This window comes from Trachurus japonicus, chromosome 2, assembly GCF_045865225.1.
Source record: "Trachurus japonicus isolate A0001 chromosome 2, Traja_1.0".
Classification (NCBI taxonomy): domain Eukaryota; kingdom Metazoa; phylum Chordata; class Actinopteri; order Carangiformes; family Carangidae; genus Trachurus; species Trachurus japonicus.
The window spans coordinates 9,286,737-9,311,832 of NC_140908.1; the positions used below are offsets into that span (position 1 = coordinate 9,286,737).

Here is a 25,096-nt window from a genome sequence, read left to right on the forward strand (position 1 = left end):
AAATAACTATAAAGACAAAACGATATTTTTAGCGAAAATGGACCCATTAACCAGTGTGAGTAATGTAGATTCAGTTTTTAGTGCAGCTAAATGCCAGGCTAAATAGAAAGAAACAGCATAACCCTTTTTTCTTTTTTATCTCCCACATGCAGATGTCCATCTAAGTTTGCCGTCCTGGTGTATTCAGACACATCTGTAACCGACGCCATCAGTTTGTTCTGCAACATAAGTTTCATCATGAGATGCCTTCAATGTACTAAAGCAGCTGATATTACTTTACACTGGTAGGAGACAGGATGACTTTCTAAATACTGACAGACTCCAGCTGCTCTCTTGTCTTTCCAAATCTTTTTGCACCTCCTGTTCAATACTTCCCTGTGTCATTTCACTTTTACTTAATATATGGACATGAATGTTTGGATTTCTTTTAATATATATGTAAGAGATAACAGCATGACCTACCTCATCAATAATTCAGAGAGAAGGGGGATATAATCTGAGGGGAGAACTGAACCTAAAACATCTGTATGCACGCACAACGTTAAAAACCTTTTGCATTTCAATATGTGGAGTGAGACTGTGGAACAGACTAGCGGAGGAGCTCAGACAATGTCCAACCATGAGCAGATTCAAACAGCGGTACAAACAGATGGTATTTACAAGGTACAGGGAAGAAGAGGGGTATGACAAACATTAAGGTGCCATACTTGTCACTTATTGTATTTATTTTGACACAAGCAGTCATGGTGTTGTTGTTTGTTGGTGATTGTTTTGTTGAGAGTATTAAAAAACAAAACAAAAAAAACAACAGGATATACAGGAAGTAAGATAACCTAGGATTCTAGGTGGAGAAGGTGCTTCTTCCTATTCCTTTTCAAACATACAAGGTTTTTATTGACTAGTGCTTCAAGTGTAATATGTTATTCACATGTTTGAAATAAAGTATTCATTCATTCATTCATTCAATGGAGGTATTAGGTCATTTTAAAAGTAGCTTTCAAGCTGAAAAAGGTTTGTGCATCCCTGTGGTAAACTCACCGAGGATGGCCACGACCACGTCGTCTTTGAGGATCTCGATGGAGCCGCGGGAGACGAAGTAAAGCGCGGTGAGGACGTCTCCGCCGTGGACCAAGGTGTCTCCGGGCGGCGCGTGCGTGGTCTTGAACCTCATGGCCAGCGCCCGCAGGCAGCCCTTGGTGGCGCCGCGGAACGCCTTGCAGCCCTGCAGGAGGCTCTGGTTGAGGTGGAGGCAGATGTCCGCCTGCAGACACTCTGGGAAACCCTTCAGCACCTGGGCGAGGAAGACGGGGCCAACGCACACACAGGATCATGGTGACTACATGGTCTAAAGAATCCCTCAGTGTTTTAATAATGTGAGTTTTGGTTTTCGAGGTGAAGTTGGAGGTCGAATTGTCTGGATTTCCAGAGAGATTTGCTACAATTGCCACTTGTGTTCTTTCCTTCTTCTCAAAACCTCAAAATCATATCCTGCAGTAAAAATAGCCTGCAATGTTCTTCTTTCTCCTGCTTCACAACTTACAATTTAGTCTTCTACTGGGTCTTTCAGCAACTTTTGATGAGAGACGGGACAGAACATTCAGAGACCGAGAAGCTGCAGATAATTGACAGCTCCAGACTCCAAACACGGGGCTCGGTGTTTGCTGTGTCTGCTCTCTGTTTGAGATGCTTTGGCACTAGTTTCACTGCCTTTACTGTATGTACTGCCATGATGAAACTACCTGGGATATGCAAAAACCACACAATTCAGTCTAGTTTCCTACAACAGAGTGCCGCAGGAACGAGTCCTGAAACCCTAGAGGTAAGTTTACATTTCACCACTTCCTGTTCCCTCATCCTCAAATCTCTGTTTTGTTTTTTTTAAAATCAGTTTTGGTTCGTGACTAAACAAAAGTAACTAAGAGACAACAGAGGGACGTTACATGAAAACCATCTACTCACCAGGACAACTTCAAAGCCTCGCACTCTCACTACGCTTTTATCAAACTACAAGTTTTAATTTATATATATATTAGGGCTGTCAATCGATTTTAAAAAATTTATTTAAATTTAGCAACAAATTAAGCCTGAAGCCGATAACGAGTATTTATTTATGTTAAATCATCAAATGAATGTAGAATAAACACAAAAAAAGTATATTTAAAGTCAAAGACTCATTTTAATGGCTTTCTTTCAACTCTGAACACAGTTTATCTCACCGCAAGTAAACAAAACAACGTTAATTGCGTTAAATGTTTAAAATGAATCGCCAAAATTAACACGTTAACTTTGACAGCACTAATATATGATTTCACTGCACTGGAAGATGGTGATGCTAGTTCCTGGTTGGCCTATAAACACTCTGACCCTCATATATATATATATATATATATATATATATATATATATATATAAAAGATATAAGAGACATTTTAACATTTTGTTTCTATATATAAAAAAAAACCAAACTTACCCTTTGAAAGACAAATAAACACAGACCACTGACGAAACTAATGATGGATCAACAACATGAAGCGATTGTTAATAACATTTTCTTTTCAAACCGTGACACAACAGACACTAGAAGGCAGGGAAAAGGCTTCGAGGACACATTAGGGAGAGTCGAAACAAGAAAACACAAATCTTATCTTTTGTCATTTACACATGAAACACAATGTGTTGATGACAAGAGGATTGCAGGGAGGGGAGGGGGAAGGGGGGGTAGGTGGTGCAGCCTGAACTGCTTTTCTGGCTCTGACAGGCTTTTTTTTTTTTTTTCTTTTTCAGAACAAAAACTGATCAGTAGATTTGGAAAGGAAAGACTGAACAACATTTGGCAAGCGCAGGTGCCACCACGGAGCGCGCAGCCAAGCCTCCCAGTCGTGGGAGGGAAACCTGGCAGCGCCCGGCGAGGCTGTGCCCACTCTCACAACAGGCGTGATTCACTCTGTCTCTGGTACCAGATGAATATCATGGGTTGTGTTTGAATACACAGATTTCATGCAAAAGAAAGGGGCACCTCGAGGCAGGCCACATGCAAGTCTCTCCACTGGTGGACTATTACTGTGGCCTGCTAGGGAGCGTTCAGTCACTGTTAATGCATTTTTGTCTTCTGGGCATGCAAAAGTTGATCCTGCAAATCTAGGCTGTGGCGTCATGTCCATGTATGTAGAGTAGAGTAGAGTAGAGAATAGAGTAGGGGTTGCATGACTTCAGAGTTTTTAAAGTCGACTCTAATGTTATGAAAGTCAAGTCCACGCAACTAGTCGCTGATGACGTCATTCATATTTTTCCCGTCATAAATAAAATCACAGGAGGGGGGAAATGCTTTGCAACAATCTGTATTCGTGTCTTTTAGGTGATGGACACCTGTTTTTATCTGAAATTGCACTTTGTAATTTAATCATGGTGACCGTCTTTTAAAATCTTAAGTCTTATGATTGTTGTTATCATACCCTTAACTGTGTATTTCAACTTGCACTTATAGTCTATTTATGATGTCTGTCAATCACTACAGATGGAAATTAGCGTTCTCGCTAAATCTGCACGCTGTCCTGTTATAATCTAATTAAACTAAACTAAACTAAACTAAACTGACAGACAGCTCAAGCACATAATTAGTATCCTACACAGAACAGCAGGTATATAAACAACAAGCTGTAAATACACTCCTATACAGTATAAGTGCAAAAGAAAATACAGTAGCTACTGTCCGTTAAACAATTAGGGAGGAAAACGACACAGTTTTTTTCAGTTGTTGTTTTTGGTTGTTGTTGTGCGCAACGTAAAGCTGCCTACACGAGCTGAGTTCTTTTGTTTTTTTGTTTAATTGCCTGCTTATTTGGCTGCGGTGGTGCGCTAGTGTTTCTTTTAATAAAGATAGAAGAAATAGAAGACAATTTTAAGCGATTAGGGTGACAGATTAGTTTCATTCAGCCACTCAGCTGTTTTAAGCGTCTCTCCTCTTGAACTGCCAAAATAACATGATCAGCGACAGTCAATGTCATGCTCAAAACGTCATTGTGGAGCAGTAAAGTCGACTAATTGATATAGTCTGTGCAACCCCTAGAGTCGGTTGTGTGCCAGATAAAACACTGTGAGAACGTGCTCTCTAATAACATGCATGTTTTGGACAATAACAGATTAAAGCTGTAACATATCATATGTTCTGTCTTCTGCACATTAGCAGCTAAAAAACAAATGACTCTGAGCATTTCAGACACAGCTAGATGAAGCTCTACCACCTAGGAACATGATGGACATTAGTTGTGTTAACACATGTACCTCCTGCTCTTACCAGAGTGGTGGGGGTCAGTCCATTTGACATGAGGCAGACATGGAAAAGACAAACTGATATAAGTACCATGAACAGTATCACGATGAGAAATGCAACAGTTCACTGTGTTCACGCAGTAACTGTAGCTTTCATTCAACTTGTGGCTATGACCAAACATCGCACATTATACTGTATATATAAACCGTGATGAGAACAGTGCGCTACGCCGGCGACATAGTGAGTTTGCTTGACATCGATCGATGTGGTGTGAGCGTTTTTTCATGGGGGTGGGGAAGGGGCTGAAACTCAGCAGACAAACGGCGATCGAGACGTCAAACTCACACGAGTGAGTTTGTAAAGGAGAGAGGAAGCAACAGAAGAAAGCAACGATAAACTTAAAGTTAAACACATTTTCTTGAGCTATAAGTACTGCACAACACACGCACACACACAGACACACACTCCTCTCGTACCATGTTCATGTCAATGCCGTTGGTGTAGGTCCATGCGTGTTGGAAGTACTCCTCCAGCCTCTGCCTCAGCGGGTTGGGGATCTGGTGGAAGCGGATGAACTCTTTGACCCGCAGCATCTGGAGGTGATACCTGGCCGTACCTGAATACAACCTCTGGATGATGGCCGACACGTTCCCAAAGATGCTGGCGTACATTAGAGCTGGGAGAGAGGCCACACACTGATCACCCACCCAGAACACACACACCCCTACCTGATTCAGGGCTGCATCACTACTTTGATGAGACACTACATGTGAATAGGGTAAAAAATTAAACTAACCGATATCACCATGAAACGTCCCATGTTTATCACTTACATTAAGACAAATATTTTTTGTATTTCAATTTTTTTAAATATGTAAATGAGGCAATATCTAATTAAATATGTGCTAATTTGCATACATTTCTAGAACAGAAGTCTGAACAATGGATAAAGCTACTTTCAAAATTCTTGTTTTACTTTGTTGACATATGAAAGATTTTGGATTTTAATTTTGGATATCTCTTTTTATCACTCTGTAAATGAGAAAATACTGTCACCAGCCCTAAAAAAATCATATTTTGCCATGTTTTTAGGAATAAAATGTTGTACAAATCAGGCTGTGAATGATATATCAACAATCCCCTCTGTAAAAACCTTCAGAATATAGAAAGGAATCAATCTGGAAAGTTTGTGCTGCTGAAGTGGAGATTTCTAGCTTCTAAACTCATTTTGAGGAAATGGTCTTTAAAGTAAAATCCAATATATTGTTATTGTCAATCATACTTTTATGATCTAGAGAGTAGAATCACTTCCTGATCATCTCCTGTATGCTACCTTAAATCTCTTCCTACCTGTCCTGCCCTTTATTTACTGGGTTATAACCCCAATGTGTATGTTTCTTTTCAGGAGAAGCGGATCTTAATGGCAGCCTCAACTGCAACTAAAAAATCTATTATTAAAAATTGGTTTGAACCCGCTATCTCTCTAAATAAACTTTGGATTAACTTATTTTTTGATATTTGTTTACTAGAAAGATCTACTGCCAGAATCAATGGAGCAAAATCTGAGTCTCTTCTGACCTGGTCTAAGGCCATCGAGCATATTCAGAAAATTAACGCGTCATAGCTTCTATGATAATTATTATTATTAATTTATTTAATATTTATCCCTTTTTTTTCCCTCTCTCTCTCTTCCTCTAAATTCTAGGGTTGTCTAACCCTACAGGCCCTGTTTGTCTTGTTTGTCTGTGGTTGTCTTTGTTTTTGTGTATGTGAGTCTTGTCTGTGAAGTATTTGTTATTGCTGTGTGGTATCAGAGCATCTTTTTACAATTTTGCTCTGGTTCTGTTCCCCTTTTTTATTTTTATTTTTTTTACTGTGGTCTTGTTTGTTAGTACTGTTTATCGTTTATCTATCACACTCCCTTGTGCCCTGTATTATTCACTATGTTTTTTGTTTTCTTTCCTAATGTTTTGAGGAATTAAATAAAATTTTGATCAAAAAAAAAAAAATCTCCTGTATGCTACCTGGATTTTAACATACACTACCGGGCAAAAGTTTTTAGAATGCCCCCAATTTTTCCAGTTTTTATCGACGACAAGTGCTGCACATTTACAGTATGGGAACTTAGTTGGAAAGTACCATTGATTTCCATTGTAGAAAGAATGCCATTAAGTGTGTTCAGCTGTTATATCTGCATATATACTGTACATTTTAGTTTATAAATTGACTCTTAATCCCTTTCTAACTTCAATTTCATCATTTGTTCGATGCTTTCATTTAATTCAGAGTACAAAGAGACATTAACAGACTGGAAACATGGGGGTGATCTCTAACTTTTGAGCGGTACTGTAGTAAATAGTGAACTGTGGCTCTGCTGTGACTCACATCCAATGAGCATGACGCAGATGGAGAAGATCTTCTCAGAGTTGGTGTTGGGGGAGACGTTCCCGAAGCCCACGCTGGTCAGACTGCTGAAGGTGAAATAGAGCGCTGTGACGTACTTATCTTTGATGGAGGGGCCTGAGCTGGGGTCGCTGTAGTTGTACTTCTTTCCTACAATGAACCAAAAAACAACACAAATGTCAATGAAAAGCAGAAAAAATCTTTGACAAACTGAACAACAGACAAGAAAAAGAGGACGGGTCACCTATGGACACCCCCAGGTTGTCCAGCCAGCCGATCTTGTGCTCCAGATACGGCTTCTCCACGTTGCCGATGGCGTACCAGATGCAGGCCAGCCAGTGGGCGATGAGGGCGAAGATGCACATGAGCAGCATGAGGACGGCGGCTCCGTACTCCGAGTAGCGGTCCAGCTTGCGGGCGACGCGGACCAGACGCAGGAGACGCGCCGTCTTCAGCAGACCGATCAGAGTGGTGGTCTGGAAGAGAGACAACCCGTCACATCGGTACGTTTTAAAGACCCCCTCCCATGAAAACCGTGTTTTTCGTGCTTTTCACGTGTTCCTGTGGCATTTTTCTTGTGTTAGAGCACATATCAGCAGAAAAGGAAGTGCAAAATTGCCTTTCTGAGCTTTTCTGCCTTCAAATTGCTGTGAACCAATGGCAGACGCAAACTGGCAGTTTCAGGGAGACTGGAGCTGACGTGTCACAGCTCCAGGGGAGGGCACTAGTGCTACAAGCTCCCACCCCGCTCTGCATCTGGCTCAGAGGTGAAAGGCTTGGCAGCTCGGTGTAGCTGTCAAGGTATAACACATAGACTGTAAAAAGAATGGACGTAGCATCCATGACGTCTCCCATTGGTTTTGGGGAGTCGTTTTTGTGACTCAAATATGGCGGCCTGAACAGCGCCATGTTGGATTGGCTGGCCGAGAACCCGCCCACTGGCCTCGAAGCAGCTGTCCACGGAGCTGCTCGGACCTGTCACTCAACTTTTCCGTGCCCTAATTGGTCAGAGTTTTAACCTAATAACAGGAAAATGGTAGAGTTTAAAAAAAATCCACCCCCCTCAGAGTGTGTGCGGGGGTAGAAACTATTGATTGAGACGAAAAAACGTTCTGACACCAGGCTTTTAACATGTTTACTGAGGATGTAAAGTCGGCGATTTTAACATGGGGGTCTATGGGGAATGCTGCTTTCTGACACCAGCCCCCAGAGGAAGCCGAGGGGATTGCAGTTTTTTGAACGCGGAAGTGAGCTTCACTTCTCAGACCGACAACTGCCCCCTTGGTATAACAGGTATAGCTCACCTGGTAGAGCAGCTTGCACCATAAGCAAGGACTATGTTCCAGTCTTGGATCGAATCCCAGTGTGGAGTTTTACGCTAAACGCGCTGAATCTGTAATTGTACAATGTCCAGCTGTCAGCAAGCGGGGGGTGGGGCCGGAGGAGGTGGCTGGGCGGGTGCAGAGCAGCGCAGTCTCCGCCCACCCTCCAGAGGTGCATCGCTAATGAGCTGGTTTTAAAATGACCAAAATGGGTCGCGGGAAGGGGACTTTAAAACTTGGAAGGTCAGACGCAAAGTGAACAAGATGTTTGTCGCCTCTCGGAGTCTGGGGGTCATGGATTAAGGTCACACAAACATGTGCAGCTTGGCTTTATTCACACCCAACACAAACTGAACACGTCCTTCAAGGACTCAGCGTCCCTCACTGTCAGCAACAACAACACAACTTCACTGACAAAGACGTTGGACGCCGGCGGTGGCGGCGGCTCTTCAAATCAAGTCTGGGCGTGGTGTGTAAACCCTCGTAGGAGAGTTTCAGCGTTTCATCTGCTGCCTGATGATAAGACACTTCTCAACAACTGTCTGTGATGACGGCAAAAATGGAAATATCAGCAGCTTGGATCCTTTGCCAGAGCGCTGACACACACATAGAGGACACAAACAGACTTGCATGCATACATTACAATGCACACACACACACACTTCCTTCTGTTCTGCTTAATTCGAAAGCACTTTAATCTTCCCGTCTCCATTTTCTAGCCAGACTAAATTAACACACAGACAAGAGGAGGGAGGGAGGGAGGGGAGGGAGGGGGGTTAGTGCACAGCCATGACACAAGCTCCGATCTACTGTATTAGTGGCGCGCTGTATCTGTAAACACAATAAGAGAGACTTTGAGAATGCTAATAGGTCCTAGCTCTCCCTATCTTACCTGGCAATTATCCTAATATCCTGAGGGAAATCACGGCCTGCAGCCTCCTGTGTTAATTGTGCTTCGTCACGTCTCTGCTCTCATGCAGGTGAGAGTAAATACTACACAGGCTGTTCCAGGTAAGAGCATGAAAGAGAGTTGGTTGGTTAGAGGGTTTTTATGCCTTTGAAGAAGATTCATGGGGTGTGTGTCTCAGTGAGAGGGAGTGCTGTATCTGCTTCTGATGGGGCCATTAGAGAGCCTCCGTCTTCCCAATCTCGCCCCGAAATCACCGCCATCATTCACCGCCGCCCAGTTTGCCGTCTCCGCCGCCAACTGTGAACGGTGAATAAATCGTATATATATGGCAGCGACGGGGGGAAGAAGGTTGTCTGTGTCTGTGAGAACGTGTAGGTGTTAAAGTGCTGTCTGAGTGACCCGCACACGGATGACACAGCACACGTTGTACAGTACGAGGCCGACGCAGTGTGATGTTGATTAAAATCTGGGCTTACAGTAAGTCAGAGGCGTTTCTTTTTTTTTTGAGCTGAGGGGTAAAGATAAAGCTTCCATTAGCAACCAGCTGTATAAAACATATCCGCTCAATATCCCTCTGGCCATCTGCCACGGTGGCCGTCCAGGCACGGCCACTTTAAAACACTGACAGTCCACCAAGGCTGGGGGGGAAAACACATACTGTACCACTCCTTCTCCTTTAGTTGGATTTACAGTGGCATGTGCAAAAGTTTCTGTTCAAAATGTCTGTTAATGTGAACAGTTGAGCAAGTTGGAGATGAAACGATCTCCAAAAGGCATAAAGTTAAACATGTTAAACCAGAGGTGTCAAACTCATTTTAGTTCAGGGGCCAAATTAAGTGCAATTTGATCTCAAGTGGGCCAGACTGGTAAAATAATAGCATAATATCCTATAAATAATAAGAACTCTAAACTTTTCTCTTTGTTTTAGTGCAAAGAAGCACATTATTAAGATGTTTACATTAAAGAACTATCCTATTACAAAAAAATGACCAACCTGAAATTTCTTGAGAATAATACATGCAATTTCAACAACATAATGCCTCTTCTGTGTTTTATGTAATTTTTACATCTGGTAAATTCATCCCACGGGCCGGATTGGACCCTCTGGCGGGCCGGTTTTGGCCCCCGCGCCACATGTTTGACACCCCTGTGTTAAACACTCTTTTGCAATAGTTTAATCACTATGTAAATGGAAATCTTATGTACAAAGCTATTGCTTCAGCCTACACCTTTTGGTTGCATGTATTACTGACCAATCTATGCATTTTAATTGATCAAATGAATAAATAAACTAAACTAATTGTATTACTTTTGTTTTCTACAAGTGAGTGAAAAAGGGAAACAAAGCAGCAGCCTGCAAAAAAATTTGAAACCCAGGAGACTTGAGCTCTCAGATAACTTTGACCAAGGAATCAGACAAGATATTTACTATCTACACGCTGTGATAGTTTCCAAAGGGGCTTTTACATTTTTGAAAATGTAAAATTATATTGTTTAAAATGTAAAGGCAACATTGTGTCATCTGTAACTGTTCATCAGCTGTTCACATTAACAGACATTTTGACCAGAGGTGCCCAAACTTTTGCATGATGACACTGCATACTGTAGCTGCACGCTGATGAGCTGCTGGAGAAATGAGCTAATTATATAGACAGCTGCTCTGTGTGCTCCACTAAAAATAGTTGAAAACTGCTTCTGCCAAAAATGACAAAATGCTGAAGTGTCCAGTGGTTGTTCTGAGGAGAAACAGAGCAGTGACCTCCACCGTGACCTACAACACACGTTCAATAAAACCACAAGAAGAAACAAAACAGGATTTAAAATCTGAGCATCACATTTTCTCTCTCTGACTCATTGATTGTCCTTTCTTTGATTTCCGTTCAGTTTTTATTTACCTGGGCGTATCGTCACACAGGGGTATTAGACAGTGTAGAGCTGAGATCAAAACTGCAGTCTGTGACCAGAGTCCAATTCTGCTAGTCTGGAAATATAGATTAGTTCAGCTTTGACCACACTCCTCGCCCCCTGAAGCCTTTTTTTCCAGCTCTCTATGCACTGCACAGGTGAAGGAACAAGTCGACAACACTGCTCTGCTCTTTACTCTTAATCTGAAAAGACAGAAAACAAACTGCACACAGGGATGTCTTTGTTTGGGGAATAGTTGTACAACAAAAAAAACACAACTCTGGCTGTGTGCAGCTGTTTGGTACAACGACCCTGCGTCCTCCTCCTTTATTAAGCAGATTTTGCTGCAGGTTTTTTCGCAACAGTGTATTTTTGCTCAGTCCGCTTTAACCAAAGAACGAGAGCAATGCACATTTTACTTGCTGATGTGTGTGGGGAAATCAGAACTGATTAAAAGCTGCTTTAATTATCTGTTTGTGCATTAAGCTTATGTAATATTCATGATTTGTGGTTTCACTGACAGCCAATAAAAGCTTTCTACTCACATTAATGTCAATATGTGACTGAGTGCTGGTTTTTCCTCATGCACAAACATGTCTGACATTTGTTTAGGAGTGAGCCTGTCACAGAAATCATATTTACATTCTGGTTTGGAGCACTGAACCTACATAATTTGCAATAACCTCAGATTTCAAAGCCGTGTCCATGTGAGCGCGGTCCTCGCAGGCAAATCTCCTCATCGTCTTGTCACAACAGGGCATTGATATGAAAATGACGGAGGAGCTCAAATGGCTTCCGTAGGTAAATTCGGCATCCTGCGGTGCTGACAGAGTGAGAATCAAACAACAAAAAGAAAAAGAAAGAAAGAAAGAAAGGAAAGAGCTCTCGGGGGAGATTTCAGCCTCAACAAAATCAGCAAAAAAAACTTAACATATTGTCAGAGATGGTTTCCAGGCAACAAAGGTGCACAAGATTAAGTCTAAAAATAGTCCCCGCCTCTGCAGCGAGAGCTAAAATACCACACCTTGAAGACGGCGAGCTAAAACTGGGCGTGTGTGTGTTATTTTTACAGTTTCCTCTGAACGTCGTTTCTGCCGCTGCAGCAGCCATGTCGCCGTGTGATGATGATGATGAGGATGAGGATGAGGAGGAGGAGGACGCGGCGTCGCTCAGCTGTCGGCTCTTTTTCCTCCACCTGCCACTCACGGCCTGCCTGAGGCCACGGAGCCCCGCACTCACAACAACACACACCTACTGTAATGGTAAATAACGACCAACACACATCAATCTGGGTGTGTGTGTGTGTGTGTTACGTCACATATCCTGGCATCTGGCATCTTTACACATATCAGAAGAAGTGTGCATCTGCTCTTAGTTTTAAAAGTTATTCAGAAATCACAGCAGTGTTGGCTCACGCTGAGATTTATGTTCCTCCCTCTGTTTGCTCAGTTGTTATTGCTCCATCTCTCTCTCTCTATATGTATATATATACACTGCTCTCTTGCTCAGCCCATCTCCTTCAGATGTACATGAACAAATTAGTTTCTCCCAGGCAGAGTGGTGAGGGAGGCTGAGACCTTTTTAACAGATTTGGACGGCCCGGGGGCTCCAGTCTGGACGGCCGAGGGAGCAGATGTGACAAGCAGCGAGCGTCAGATGAGTTTAGCCGTCCAAACATTCAAGAAGGAAAAAAAAAAAACAGCTCAGGACGACGACTGCCAGAGCCGTGTGGCCTCGTGTTGTGACGCAGCAGCAACGCCTCGGCAATTAAGATGCTACCTACCTCCTCCCTAATGCAGCAGCGCAAAGTAAACAGTGAATCTTCTGAGGACTGGGGCCACGAAACTGAAATCTAGGAACAAATTCTGATCAGAGTAATTTATTGTATGAATAACTCAAATCTACCACAGTGTACTGTAGTTAAACCCTCACATGCTGTTACAGTCTCTCTCATTGAAATGTATCGACCTATTTCATATCTAGTTTGAATTCCTGCGCAGGTGAATAATTTATTTTGCTCGAGTTCAAGAAATTCAACAAGAAACTACACAGAATACGGAGGAAACTGATCGTCCTCTGGTTGGTCAAGCTGCCAAAACCCACGGTGGCTTCGGGAAATATTCAGACTGCTTCAGCGAGATTGTACTGAAGATTTTTTTTTATCACAAATGGTTAATATTGAATTTTTCTCTCTGCTCTCCACTCTTAAAAATCAAACACTGCTTCTCATTAACAAAAGCGTTCAGATCCTTTATCCAGCTCTCTGTAGAGAAACTCCACAAGCTTCATCCAGGGGACATTTTATTCTACTCCTCCATCATGTTGGATGTGCAGCATCTGTAAAGCGTCTCTGCAGATCTTCTATGGGGTTGAACGTCTGGGCCGCTCAAGGACGGTCAGAGACTTGTCAGTGTGTCCCAGACTCCAGGTCTGGAGCACAAACCTCTTTGTATTTGGCTGCTTCCATCACTTCTAACCCGTCCGTCCCTGCCAGGTAACATTTGGAGCTCTGCCCGACGATGGGTTCAGTTTACGTCTCATCAGACCTGCAGAATCCTTTTCCTCCCGGTCTCCGTCGTCTTTTGCTGTTTGGCAAACTCCGAGCCTGGCTGTTCCGGCGCCGTCTGTCTCGCCACTCCACCACAGAGACCCGATTGAGGGGACGCTCGTCCTTTCGGGCAGGTTCTCCATCTCTGCGGAGGATTTCTGAAGCTCGGTGACATCTGTACCATCCTCGGCCAAGTTCCTGTGTTTGCCTCGTTACTCAGTTCTCTACAAAGAGTCCTGCTTCTGCACGTCGTCCATTTCACAATTAATGAGACCTCTGTGCTCCAGGGGAAAAGGCTTTAGAAATTATAACCTCTCCTTTCCTCAACTTCCTTGGATTCCGTGTCGTCTTTTTTGTCCTCGGACACAGTATCAACTATGAGACCTTGTATATATATTTATAGATGTGTGAACCTGCCAAATGAGTCAATATATTTTTCCATAGTCAGGTTTTAGCCCCATCTCAGGGATAATTAGAGGATTAATAATAATAAAAACAACATACTGCACCACTGCAGGAACATGTCTGAATAGGTTTGTTAAAGCAGAAGTAAGCGATCCGGTCGTTTTGGCTAATGCTGCGTTCCAGGCAGGCTTTTAAAACTGTAAATTACAGCTTCAAGTCACGACTTACGACTTTGTAGCGTTTCAGGCAACCCACTCGTGTTTTTCCGACCTGTTTTACCTGTGAAAGTCACTATAACGGCCACTCGTAACTTCCGACCCGTGAACTCGTACCAGATCAAACTGGTACCACTTCACAGGTCGGAAAAACACGAGTTACGGGTTGCCTTGAACGCACCATAATCTCTTGTCAGCCGATGGAGTTAGCAGCCATCGTCATGGATCTATTGGTCCTCGTCCCTACGTCACCACATTCAGGCGCATCCCTTGGCTGCACACACAGAGAGGACCGCCCCTTCATGCCGTTCTCTCTCCTCATTGGATAAAACTTGTAGGATACGAGAAAAGTTTTCTCCTCGGCGCAGAGCAGAGTGACTGACAGACCCGTGTTTCGGTCCAAACACTCTATATAAGTGATTGCTGTCGGAAGATAGAACTATTTAAGACTTATATTAACACAAAAATATCGCTTACTTCTGCTTTAATTAAAAGTTTTGTGAAAAGTGTGAAAACTTTCGACTTTATATCGTTCTCTGAGGTTCGGTTTAGTCTTTCCGCTTATTTCTGCCGAATTCAAATCGATGAACTGATTTGTTGACTCACCTCATCTGATCCGGAGCCGAAGATGAGCAGGTCGAAGGGGATGGCGGCCACCATGTCTATGAGGAACCAGCCTTTGAAGTAGTGGATGGCGATCTTGGCCGGGTGGCTGACCACCTCCTCGTTGATGTTGACGTACGTGGTCCGGAAGTTGATGAGGATGTCCACGATGAACATGATGTCCACGATCAGGTCCACCACGTTGAGCGGCGAGCAGGAGTAGCCGCACTCCCGCCGCCGCTGCTCCTCGATGTCGTTGAGGAGGAAGGCGGCCGAGTAGGGCGTGAAGATGGCCGTGTAGATGACCAGCAGCAGGATGAGCCAGTCCCACACCGCTTTGAAGGGGCTGTAGTGAAGGATGGTCCACTTGTCCATGCGCGGCGTCTGCAGCTTGTACTCGGGCAACACGTCGGCCCCCAGAGACAGAACCTGGAGAGGAGGAGGACGGAGAATTTGTCACTTGTTACTCAGTGAGATGTTGGAGGATTCATTTCACTGCTTCATATCTTAGAGAGGAGAGAGTGTCATCTCTTTTTTAACATTTTTATTTTCAACCACAGTAGAAGAAATTCTTATTCACTGCCAAAGTTACTGGTATAAAGGGATAGTTCAACATTTTGGCAAATTGGCCCATTGCCATAATCCCTATAGTTTTAGCAGTAGGTTCGTTACCTTTAATTGTCGGTGCAAGCTATTTTTAGAACAGCGGAGCAGAGCTGTGAGCTGCTCAGAGCTACGCTACGGAGGCTAATGGGATTTCTTGGTTTCCCTCATCAAACTCATCAAATACACAATCCAACAACTCCAAAACGCTCTGGTGGACAAGTTGTGACCTGCACATTCACCACGCTATGAGATAATAACAGAGACAGAGTTGTTTTAGAGGCAAATGCAGAGACTGCTTGCTGAAAAACTGCCCCCGATGGGAACGTGCATCAGCGGTTTTGCATGAATTTACCTCTAAAACAACTCTGTCTGGTAACGTTCTGTTATTATCTCATAGCGTGGTGAATGTGCAGGTCACAACTTGTCCACCAGAGCGTTTTGGAGTTGTTGGATTGTGTATTTTCATAAGTTTGATGAGCCTCCATAGCGTAGCTCTGAGCAGCTCACTGCTCTGCTCCACTGATCTAAAAATAGCTTGCACCGACAATTAAAGGTAACGAACCTACTGCTATGACTATAGGGATTTGCCAAAATGTTGAACTATCCCTTTAAAGAAACACTTTGCCAATTTTGCATATGAGGATTAGTTTAATCATTATCATGAAAGAGGAGTGCTACAAGGATCAATACTAATACAACCGCCAATACACTCACACTGCTTACAGACCTGAGAAGGTTTTAAATCAGTAAAATGTAAATGCAGGTCAACATGAGCAAACATGAACTGGCGTATCTGTGCTTTTGCATTGTTAATAAGCAGAACGACATTTGTGGCACATGGTTAGGTAATGGTGTGTAATAAAGGTCATGCTTGTTGATATATGCTGCAGCATTGTGCCTACTGTACGTACTGTACAATCCTAATGCATTTCAGTGTTGCTGAAACAGAGGAGCAGATGACCTGAGGCAGCGATTCTGCTCTCCTCAGATATAAATCATTCATGTGGTAGGTGAGGGATGAGAAAACTGCTTCTAGTCTAATAATTTCAGAATTTAAACTATGCATTAAATCTATTTTTTTTATTCAGGACCAGGCAGAAAGTCCTGAGATTACAGCGATTTATCGTGATGGGATGTGTGGGAAGTTGTGTGAGGAACTATTCAGGAGTCTGCACCGACTGTCTGCAGAAAATCACGTTTCGCGTCGAGTGGAGCGACGACGAGCCTGTGTCACCGTCATTATCTCTGTTATTGCAGTTACCATATACACCCCGACGGCTTTTAACATCAGTATTACAGCAGCGCCACGGACCATTTCGGATAAGAGTCTCAACGACTTGCAGGTAATTACAGGTGCGGGCAGAGGACACATCTATTCATCTAAGTGCCTGACACTTCAATAGGCAGTAAGCATTTCTTTTCTTTTTTTTTTTAAGGCCGCGGCTCCTTTGGCTGCTGATTATTGAAGCTCTGAGGAGGAAACCAAATAGAGAGAGAGAGAGAGAGAGAGAGAGGTAAAATGCATGAGCTGCAAGGGCACAGAGACAATAGGAACCTCCACTACATTGGCATCCATCATCTATCTATTGTACTTTACCTATTTTATTCATTTATTTATTATTATTATCTTTTTTTTATTCTAATCTAATTCATTCTTACTCTATTTTATCCTATTACACTTATCTATTTGACTTCATTTTATCTACTCTAGTGTTTTCCCCATTGCAAGCAATTGAGTGTGAGACAGCGTTTCCTCGATGCCTCTAAATTCCAATGTTTTAAAAATGATTGTGTGAATGTGAATGTATGTGTGTCTCCCAATATGTGCCCCCTATGTTTATTGTTTTTATCATGTGAAGCACTTTGAGCTGCCTGATGGATTGACTGATTGATCACTCATTGCATTGCCTGGTCTGTTTATCTCTGGCCTGTTTGCATTCTCAACCCCTGTGACTGAGAGGAGAAGACTGACGATGGGGATGAAGATGAGGATGATGCCGTTGGATGTTAACCTTGAAATCGACCAGAAACCGCGAGCACAGGCAGAGGGGAACGTGTTTTTCATTATTCATTAAAAAGCAAGTGCTTGTTTCGTTACAGTCACGAGTCGATTCGTAATCGCTATTGACTTTTAAATGAGTGTGCTCGCTTGGATTTCTTGTTTTCTCTAATGATTTCTGTTAGAAAAGACAAATTATGAGAGGAGAGAGACATCACGCTTCAGTCCACTGCAAGTTTAGCATCAATAGTGATGACACAAACAAAGATGGTCATTCTTGCTTTGCTCCAGCCTGAGGTGCATACATCAGCCCCTCGGCCTGCTGGGAAGCCTGCGAGGACTCGTTTGGTTGGCAGAGCGTCAGTTCTGGATTAACGTGTCGTAGCCAATCTGTGTCTGAATAAAAGATCCCCCGTCTTAATTATTTAACCGCCCTACTGTAGCTACGCGCGCCTGGCGCAAATGAACTCTCTGGTGGGATAATGCGAGGCTCATTCTGCGCTTGGCTCGGCTTCAGACGACATGCAAATGAGCGGTAGCTTTCTCCCCTTCTCCGGTTCTTCTCGCTCGGCCTGCACGGTCGGGGGCTAGGCTATTATTTATAAGAGTGCAGTTGTTTCATGTTTCTGCGCTCCGTCACATGGCGTCCCCCCCCCCCCTCATTAGATATGTGGTTCGCACTGATTCCTGATTCTTTAGATAACGCAGAGATGTTTAGATTAAATGAGGACGTTGGTGGAAAGTAAGAGGGACGGCATCCAGAGGGAACAGCAGGTGAAGTCTGCTTTCTTTCTCAGTCGTCCAGCTCTCCTTCTGTTCGGCTCAGACGCCTCCATCTCAGCATCTGAGCTGATTTCAAGACATCTGCGTTCCTCACAGGCAGGTGTCTGTCTCCACACCCCCAAAAAACTGTGCAACACGGGATTACACGCAAATCATCCACGGATTATCTCTCTGTTGTTAGTTATCGTCAATATAAATGCATCACAGTGTGCGTGAGCGTATATCCTCGGCAGCGTGTGTCTGACGCCGCTCCGCCTGACAATCTCCAAACAGAGCAGTAATTGTATACACAAGGAAGGAGGAGATAACAGTGTGACAGCACATTAAATGGTATATTAACAGACAGCGCAGAGTGACAGGAAACACGGTGGAGGAGGAGGAGGAGGAGGAGGAGAGGAATGAAGCGAGGATCTGGCTGCTGTTTAACTGTTCAATTTGGGCGCAGTTCAGTGTCAGCTCTGATCCTGCTGCTTCTTATCGTTGTAAATAAAACTTTTAGACAGTCAACCAGTGACTTTCTACTTGTATTTACTTTTATCTTGTTGATCTACAAACAGCACAAATAATATTCAAAGCGACAAACAATTCATTTCCTGGTTATATTCAAAAATGATTCATCGAAAGGGAAGGGGGTTATAACTAACTAATCCAGAATACACATACAACAAGAAGGAGCTTTTGTGTTTCTATCTATGGAATGGGCTCTATGCACAGCTCCACTACTTCCTGAATTTAAGGTAGCTCCTTTATTTCCTGTTTTACATTATTGGACAAACTGATTAATCCAGGTGTGTTTGACCATTGTGACTACTCAGACACACCTGGATTAATCAGTTTGTCCAATAATGTAAGACAGGAAATAAAGGAGCTGCCTTAAATTCAGGAAGTAGTGGAGCTGTGCATAGAGCCCATTAAACTATAGAAAAGTTTGAATGTCCAAAAATAATCCAGTTCAAAAAGAAGTACAAAGAAGATTTGGGCATTTACTTGCTCTGTTGGTGTTACCTTCAGTTTGTCTTTGTATATGTATATGCCTATATATTAGAGATAAGAGATAAAGATTAGTGATTATATATTAGAATAAATCCAGCTAAATGAATTTATTGTATAGATTATACTGACAAGGAAGCTTGACAGTCAATTTATGAATAGGGTGGGTGAAAATAAGTTTCACTTCTTCCCACTCAAATTATTTTTATTTTTCATGTGTTGTCTTTGTAAAGTATTTATTGTTATGTCTGTCCATTACTATATTATTTCTTATTTCTTTTATTTCTGAAATAAACTGAAACTAACTAACTAACTAACTATTCTGATTCCTGTGAAATTAACAGGATTGAATAAACTCACACCACCACCAGCAGCTGGTTTTCATTGCAGCTCCTCTGCTGCTGCCACATGCTCCAAAGTCCATTAAAAGCACATTAACGAGGCTGCCCCCTCTGCTGCTTAATAACTTTGACTTTCATGCTGTGCGGAGAGGTCGGTGCAGTCCGCTCTGTGTGTCTGTGTGTCTGTGTCTGTGCCTCTGGGTTCCTTCGGTCTAGGAACCTTCACCTGCAGCTGCAAACAGGGGTCGACCTCCGTGCCCTCTCTCCGTTACACCGGTTAATGGGCAAAATGCAAAATCGAGACCTAATCAGCGGTTTGGGGCTTCGGCGTCGGCCCACCCCTGAGGATACATTAAACTTCCGGTCCCTACCCAGCATGCAGCGGCGGCGGCGGCTCTGCGCCCTGACAGGGAAGGTGAGAATGACCTCTAACCTTGTCAGTAACTCTAGAGTCGGTGGCCTGAGCTCTGCTCTGATGCCGTCTGGCAGCGGTAAGAGGATCCCTGGTTATCCGCCGCGAGAGACAGACACCTCCGCCGTTTTACGTATCAGACCCCTTGAGTTTCAATTAATCATTCTGAGGCTCAAATGTGTGTGTGCGGTGTCACTGCGAGTGTGATTTGTGATGATAGTAATTGATACTACTGTATGATGATGATGAACACTGTCTCTCCTCTCCAGTCTGCGAAAAAACCGCAGATGGTCAATAAAACGGTGGAAAATGAATCATAAAGTAAATTCATGTTGAAGTTTTACTCCTGTTACTTTTTTAATTATTTTCTATTTTTAGCTCCAGGGAACAGAAAAGTCTCCATCATAACTACGACGAGAAACTTTAATCCGCCAACAGATGGTCGGATAATGGGCTTTATGCAGCACTGATGATAATAATAATAAGAATAATAATAAGAATAATATCATGAGTGGTGTGAGGGATGTTTTTTCTGGGCTGGTGTTCATAGAGATGGAGCTCCTTGTGTTTTTCAATACGCTTCATTTGCTTCTTTCCATTTATTTGAGAGCAGAACTGACTGACTGTGTCTGAGCTTGTCTAGTGCAGGTGGTGGGTGTCTGGGCTCCTCCTCCTCCTCCTATTTCTTCTTCCCTTCTCCCTCCACTTCCCCTGCCAGGTGCTGCTTTCAAGACATTTGTGATTACTTTAAAGAAACACAAACAAGCCGGATGCAGCCAGACAACGCAGTGTGTCGGTAGCTTCTGTTGAGGGCTAAAGCGCTAAAAAAATGTGTCAAAAAAAGAGACATAAATCTGTTTTGGTGAAATAATATGAAATATTTTCTTTCCCCTGTTTCAAAGTTGGAGGTATGACATCTTAAGTGCCTCATTTAAGCAATATTACCCGAGAGGGTGTGCTTTATACAACAATTACCAACAAAATAAAGCGTATAATTAAATAAATATTCATGTTGATGGACGTTTTGCTCTCAAAATTTAAAGTTTTTTGCGAGTGTGCTTCCCGTTTCCATGGAAATAAATGGGGTCTGACTAATAACTGAAACACAATAGCTGCGTTCAATCAGTCACGTCAGTAGACTCCTATGTGTAATGGAACCTAGTTCACCTCTACAGCAAATAGTCCGAACCTTAGTAACGACCTAGCAACAGAAATGATTTTCTAGTCCCAGATGAGTGAACTCTGAGCTGACGTTCATGTTTTAACGCGGTCTCGGACTTTCTCGAACTAAATCAACACTGCACAAACTCGCCCAAGTTATAACAAAGATGCTGTTTTTTTCCTTTCACAGATGTAGCTTCTACAACCGCAAACTCTGCATGTAAATGAAGTTATAGCGCTGTGTTGCCGACACAGCTGATAGAGAAAGCCAAACGACTACTCCAGATTATTTAAAAGCCCAAAAGGTGCAAGCGAGAGAGAGGGAGATATATTAACAAAAAATAAAATAACATAATTGTTCTATAAATGTGACTTTGGCAGCTGTCAGGAACAACCTACAGGAGGTCAATGTAGTTTGTGATTTATTTTCACGAGTAATAAATGACGTTTTTTTAAATAAAAGGGGAAAAATCATAGACTGTAAAAAGAATGGACGTAGCGTCCGTGACGTCACCCATTGGTTTTGAGGAGTCGTTTTTGTGACTCAAACATGGCGGCCTGAACAGCGCCATGTTGGATTGGCCGGCCGAGAACCCGCCCACTGGCCTCGAAGCAGCTGTCCACGGAGCTGCTCGGACCTGTCACTCAACGTTTCCGCGCCCTAATTGGCCAGAGTTTTAACCTAATAACAGTAAAACGGTAGAGTTAAAAAAAAATTCACCCCCCTCAGAGTGTGTGCGGGGGTAGAAACTATCGATAGAGACGAAAAAACGTTCTGACACCAGGCTTTTAACATGTTTACTGAGGATGTAAAGTTGGCGATTTTAACATGGGGGTCTATGGGGAATGCTCCCTTCTGACACCAGCCCCCAGAGGAATCCGAGGGGATTGCAGTTTTTTGAACGCGGAAGTGAGCTTCACTTCTCAGACCGACAACTGCCCCCTTGGGAAAAATCCATGTTGCCATGGAGATGTGTAAACAACATGACATGGCGAAGTAATATTTTCAGTGATGAGTCAGCCGTGCTGTAATGCTGATTTGAGCACGTTCTAAATGTCTTATTGACCAATCAGATTGCTTGGTCGGAACTACTTGTTGTATAATTTTACATATTAAAGTCAGTATGTGAGTGTTTGCTAGTTGCTAGTGTATAAAGGGTTGAGTATGTCACTTAACACTGAGCAGAGATGCTTCAAAATGCTGCTTTTTACCTGCGTGACCTTGTCGGCTACGATGTGTGTGCGGTCTTTGACTTTGGGGGCGATGATGGTTTTTTCCGAGGACGGAGGCGAGGGGCACTTCTTCTCGTTGTTGGCCTCGGAGAAATTGAGCGTGATGAGGGGGATCTTGTTGATGGTGCTGTACTTGTTGAGGTTGGAGTCGGAGGTGGAGCCCAGCAGGCTGGATTTGATCTGGCTGAGTGGCCCTGAAAAGAAGAGACAGAGAAAGCGTCATTGTTTGGAAAAAGCTGCCGTGTCTCGCACCACGCTCGGGCTGCTGCTGATCTAACAGGCTTTGTCTGTGATTTGCCGACACCAGAGCACGGTGTGTGGTGTTGGTTTGATTGTTGTGACATGGCTCGTGAGGATGAGGTGGCCTTTACTGGCTGGAGCGAGTTCAACCACAACACGACAACACTGAGAATAGCACAGATACTGAAATACAAACTCCACACCCGCTGGTTGACCCGTCTAGGATGAACAGGCCTTTTTACAGTTTCTCATTAAAAGATGATGAGGAACACTGTCGGTGGAAGAAAAGGAATGATTCAATGAATGCAAACGTCAACTCATCGATCTGCGTGATGGAGCCTCGACGTCGTCGTGAGTGACAGTGTTGTTGTTGTTGTGCAAGTTCACAATTCACAAGAGCAGGATCTTGATTCAGTTCACACTCTAAATCTATTCCAGAAAATATGAAATACAGAACTATTTCATATTTTCTTATTTATTTATTATTTCATTCATTCTGCTTTAAAAAATATGCCCGTTAGACCCGTTGAACCAAACATCTCTGACATGACACATTTCATAAAAGTCTGCTGATTACTCCCTGAAATAAAAACAGTTGCACAAAACAAAAAACCCTCAAACTGAGTATCCCTAACCTCTATCTTTAACTGCATAAGGAAAATGTTTATGGTAATAAATTAATTAGGAAAATCAAGCTTTTAGAAGATTCTGTGAAACACCCTTAAATAAATCCCTTAGCCCACAGACAGATTAAACCTGAAGTTTCAAGGTGTTTTATGCAACTGGGCCTTAGTCTTAAAATGTTGGTATGAAGGAGGGTTATTATGGTTCACTAAAACTAGCTGTGAAAAGATAATTTAGTATTAAATATTTAAAACGAAATAAAAGCTACAATGAACTATGCAAAACTAAACTAAAACTGAACTGAATACATTATTTTATTTGTATTATAAGATTTATGTAGATAAAAGTAAATATATCGTGATGGGCACTGATGGGAAAAGGGAAAAGTTAATCGCTTTCTCTACAAATCAAGGCTTTCCTCAAATAAAAATAAACTAAAACAGCTTAATCACTTAATGACAACTTTAAAACTATAATATCCTTAGTATGCAGTGACTGCAGTCGCACCAGTAGCTGCACTGTTTGTACTTAAAGTTGGCTAGTGTGCTGCATAATTTCATGTTTTCAGGTCAGTTGTTCCAGATGTTAACTCCTTTAACAGATACACAATGATTTTTTTTTTTTTTTTTACATTGGTTTGAGTCTTTGGTTTTTCTTTGGTTTTATCTGGTGTCCCTCATTTTAAACAGATTTTGGACATGTGGAGAAAGAAGTTTGTTTACAGCTTTGTTCATGGTTTGAACTGTCATATAATCAACTAAGTCCTTGAATTTCAAACTGTTCAGATAAATAGTGGTAAAGTCTTCTACTTGTGATTCTTTTGGCTTTCTTTTGCAATGAGCATTGTTCACTCTCACCACAGTGAATAACACTCTACTAGTGCATTCATTCAGCATTCATGCACCACACTGATGAGTGTTAGAATAAAAAACGTGATGATCCCACGCAGGGCAGCATCATAAAATCTGACTCTGCCTGTTGTGAAAGCATTCAACACCGCAACACGTACGTGACAGCACTACAGACACTACACATGTGGCCTTAATTGAAGGTGATTAAAAGTGAAAAAAACGGAGAGATTTGCTGATTCAACCCCTCCTCTCCCTCCTTCCTTCCTTTTCACAAAGTACAACACAGTGACTGAGAGTCAAGGACGGAGAAACAGACAGCTGAGGATGAGAGAGTGCATGCGCAGCGTCAATACATGCCACAGTAAAGAAACATCACTGCAGTGGTGAAAGAATAACTGAAAAGGAAAAGCTGAAGCCATACCCCCAGCCATCCAGGAGCGAGACACTGGCAAACCAGGAGAGAAAGAAATAGGAGGTAAAGGGGAGAGTGGGGCGGTTGGATTGCAGGGACAGTAAAAAATATCACATTTATGCATTTATCAGGAAGAGTCCACACACTTGTATCATCATTATTGGGCAGTTAGAGATAAAAAATGAAGAAGATCCCAGAGAGGAAGTGACCGTATTTGGTTATCAGGAGATATATAGGATGAGATGCATGCAGCGTAAGCTCTGCCACAGTTCCCCTGCATGTCAATACATAAATAAATAAAAGGAAAAAGATGAAGAGTGTGTAGTAGGATTTAAATGGAAACACAGTTGGGATTCTTTTTCATTCGCTAAGAGACGAAAAACAGAGGTTGCAGACAGTGGGAAGTTTCACGTTCATTGATTTTCTTCAACGAGCTAAAGCAAGAAAAGGGATTTAATGTGTGTTGCTCCATGCAAGCGCGTGCAGAGGTCAATGTTGTCATCGTTTGTTATTTTTTTTGGTTTTATTTATTTCGTTTTTTTTTCACTGAGCCTTTCCCCCCTGGGCGCCTGGCTGAGGTTCAGCAGGACACGTCGTGCACTGGGACTTAGTCATTTAGTGCTTTCGCCTGCGCTTCGAGGCTCCAAACCAAAAGAACTTCACTAACACACACACACACACGCTGTCAGTCATCCACCGGGGGAATCTGCATTCAACATAAACCTCAGTGACGCGGAGCAACTCATGCAGCGGGCAGGCTTCATATCTTATCCAACAGGCAGTCAACTCAAAATGCAGCAGGCAGCAGCTGTTGGTGTTGTTGCGTTACCTTTGATATTGCGCCCATTGTCTGCGACGACGGC

The 25,096-nt window shown here is 42.8% G+C and overlaps 1 protein-coding gene across 5 annotated transcripts in view; it reads right to left on the reverse strand.

Moving 5' to 3' along the window:
• Nucleotides 1-25,096, reverse strand: part of LOC146990809 (voltage-gated inwardly rectifying potassium channel KCNH7-like) — a 74,326-nt gene that overhangs the window by 13,012 nt on the left and 36,218 nt on the right. Inside the window, exons 5-12 of one of the 5 annotated variants that reach the window (XM_085799531.1) lie at nucleotides 25,063-25,083; nucleotides 24,243-24,266; nucleotides 22,086-22,300; nucleotides 14,585-15,010; nucleotides 6,918-7,149; nucleotides 6,656-6,823; nucleotides 4,747-4,946; nucleotides 1,039-1,282 (exon numbers count right to left, since the gene is read on the reverse strand). In XM_085799531.1, coding sequence (XP_085655657.1) covers nucleotides 1,039-1,282; nucleotides 4,747-4,946; nucleotides 6,656-6,823; nucleotides 6,918-7,149; nucleotides 14,585-15,010; nucleotides 22,086-22,300; nucleotides 24,243-24,266; nucleotides 25,063-25,083 — 1,530 coding nt within the window. Of the gene's footprint in view, nucleotides 1-1,038; nucleotides 1,292-4,746; nucleotides 4,947-6,655; nucleotides 6,824-6,917; nucleotides 7,150-14,584; nucleotides 15,011-22,085; nucleotides 22,301-24,242; nucleotides 24,267-25,062; nucleotides 25,084-25,096 lie in introns of all 5 variants that reach the window. The other 4 variants (XM_085799522.1, XM_085799554.1, XM_085799542.1 and 1 more) reach the window with 4 other exon arrangements.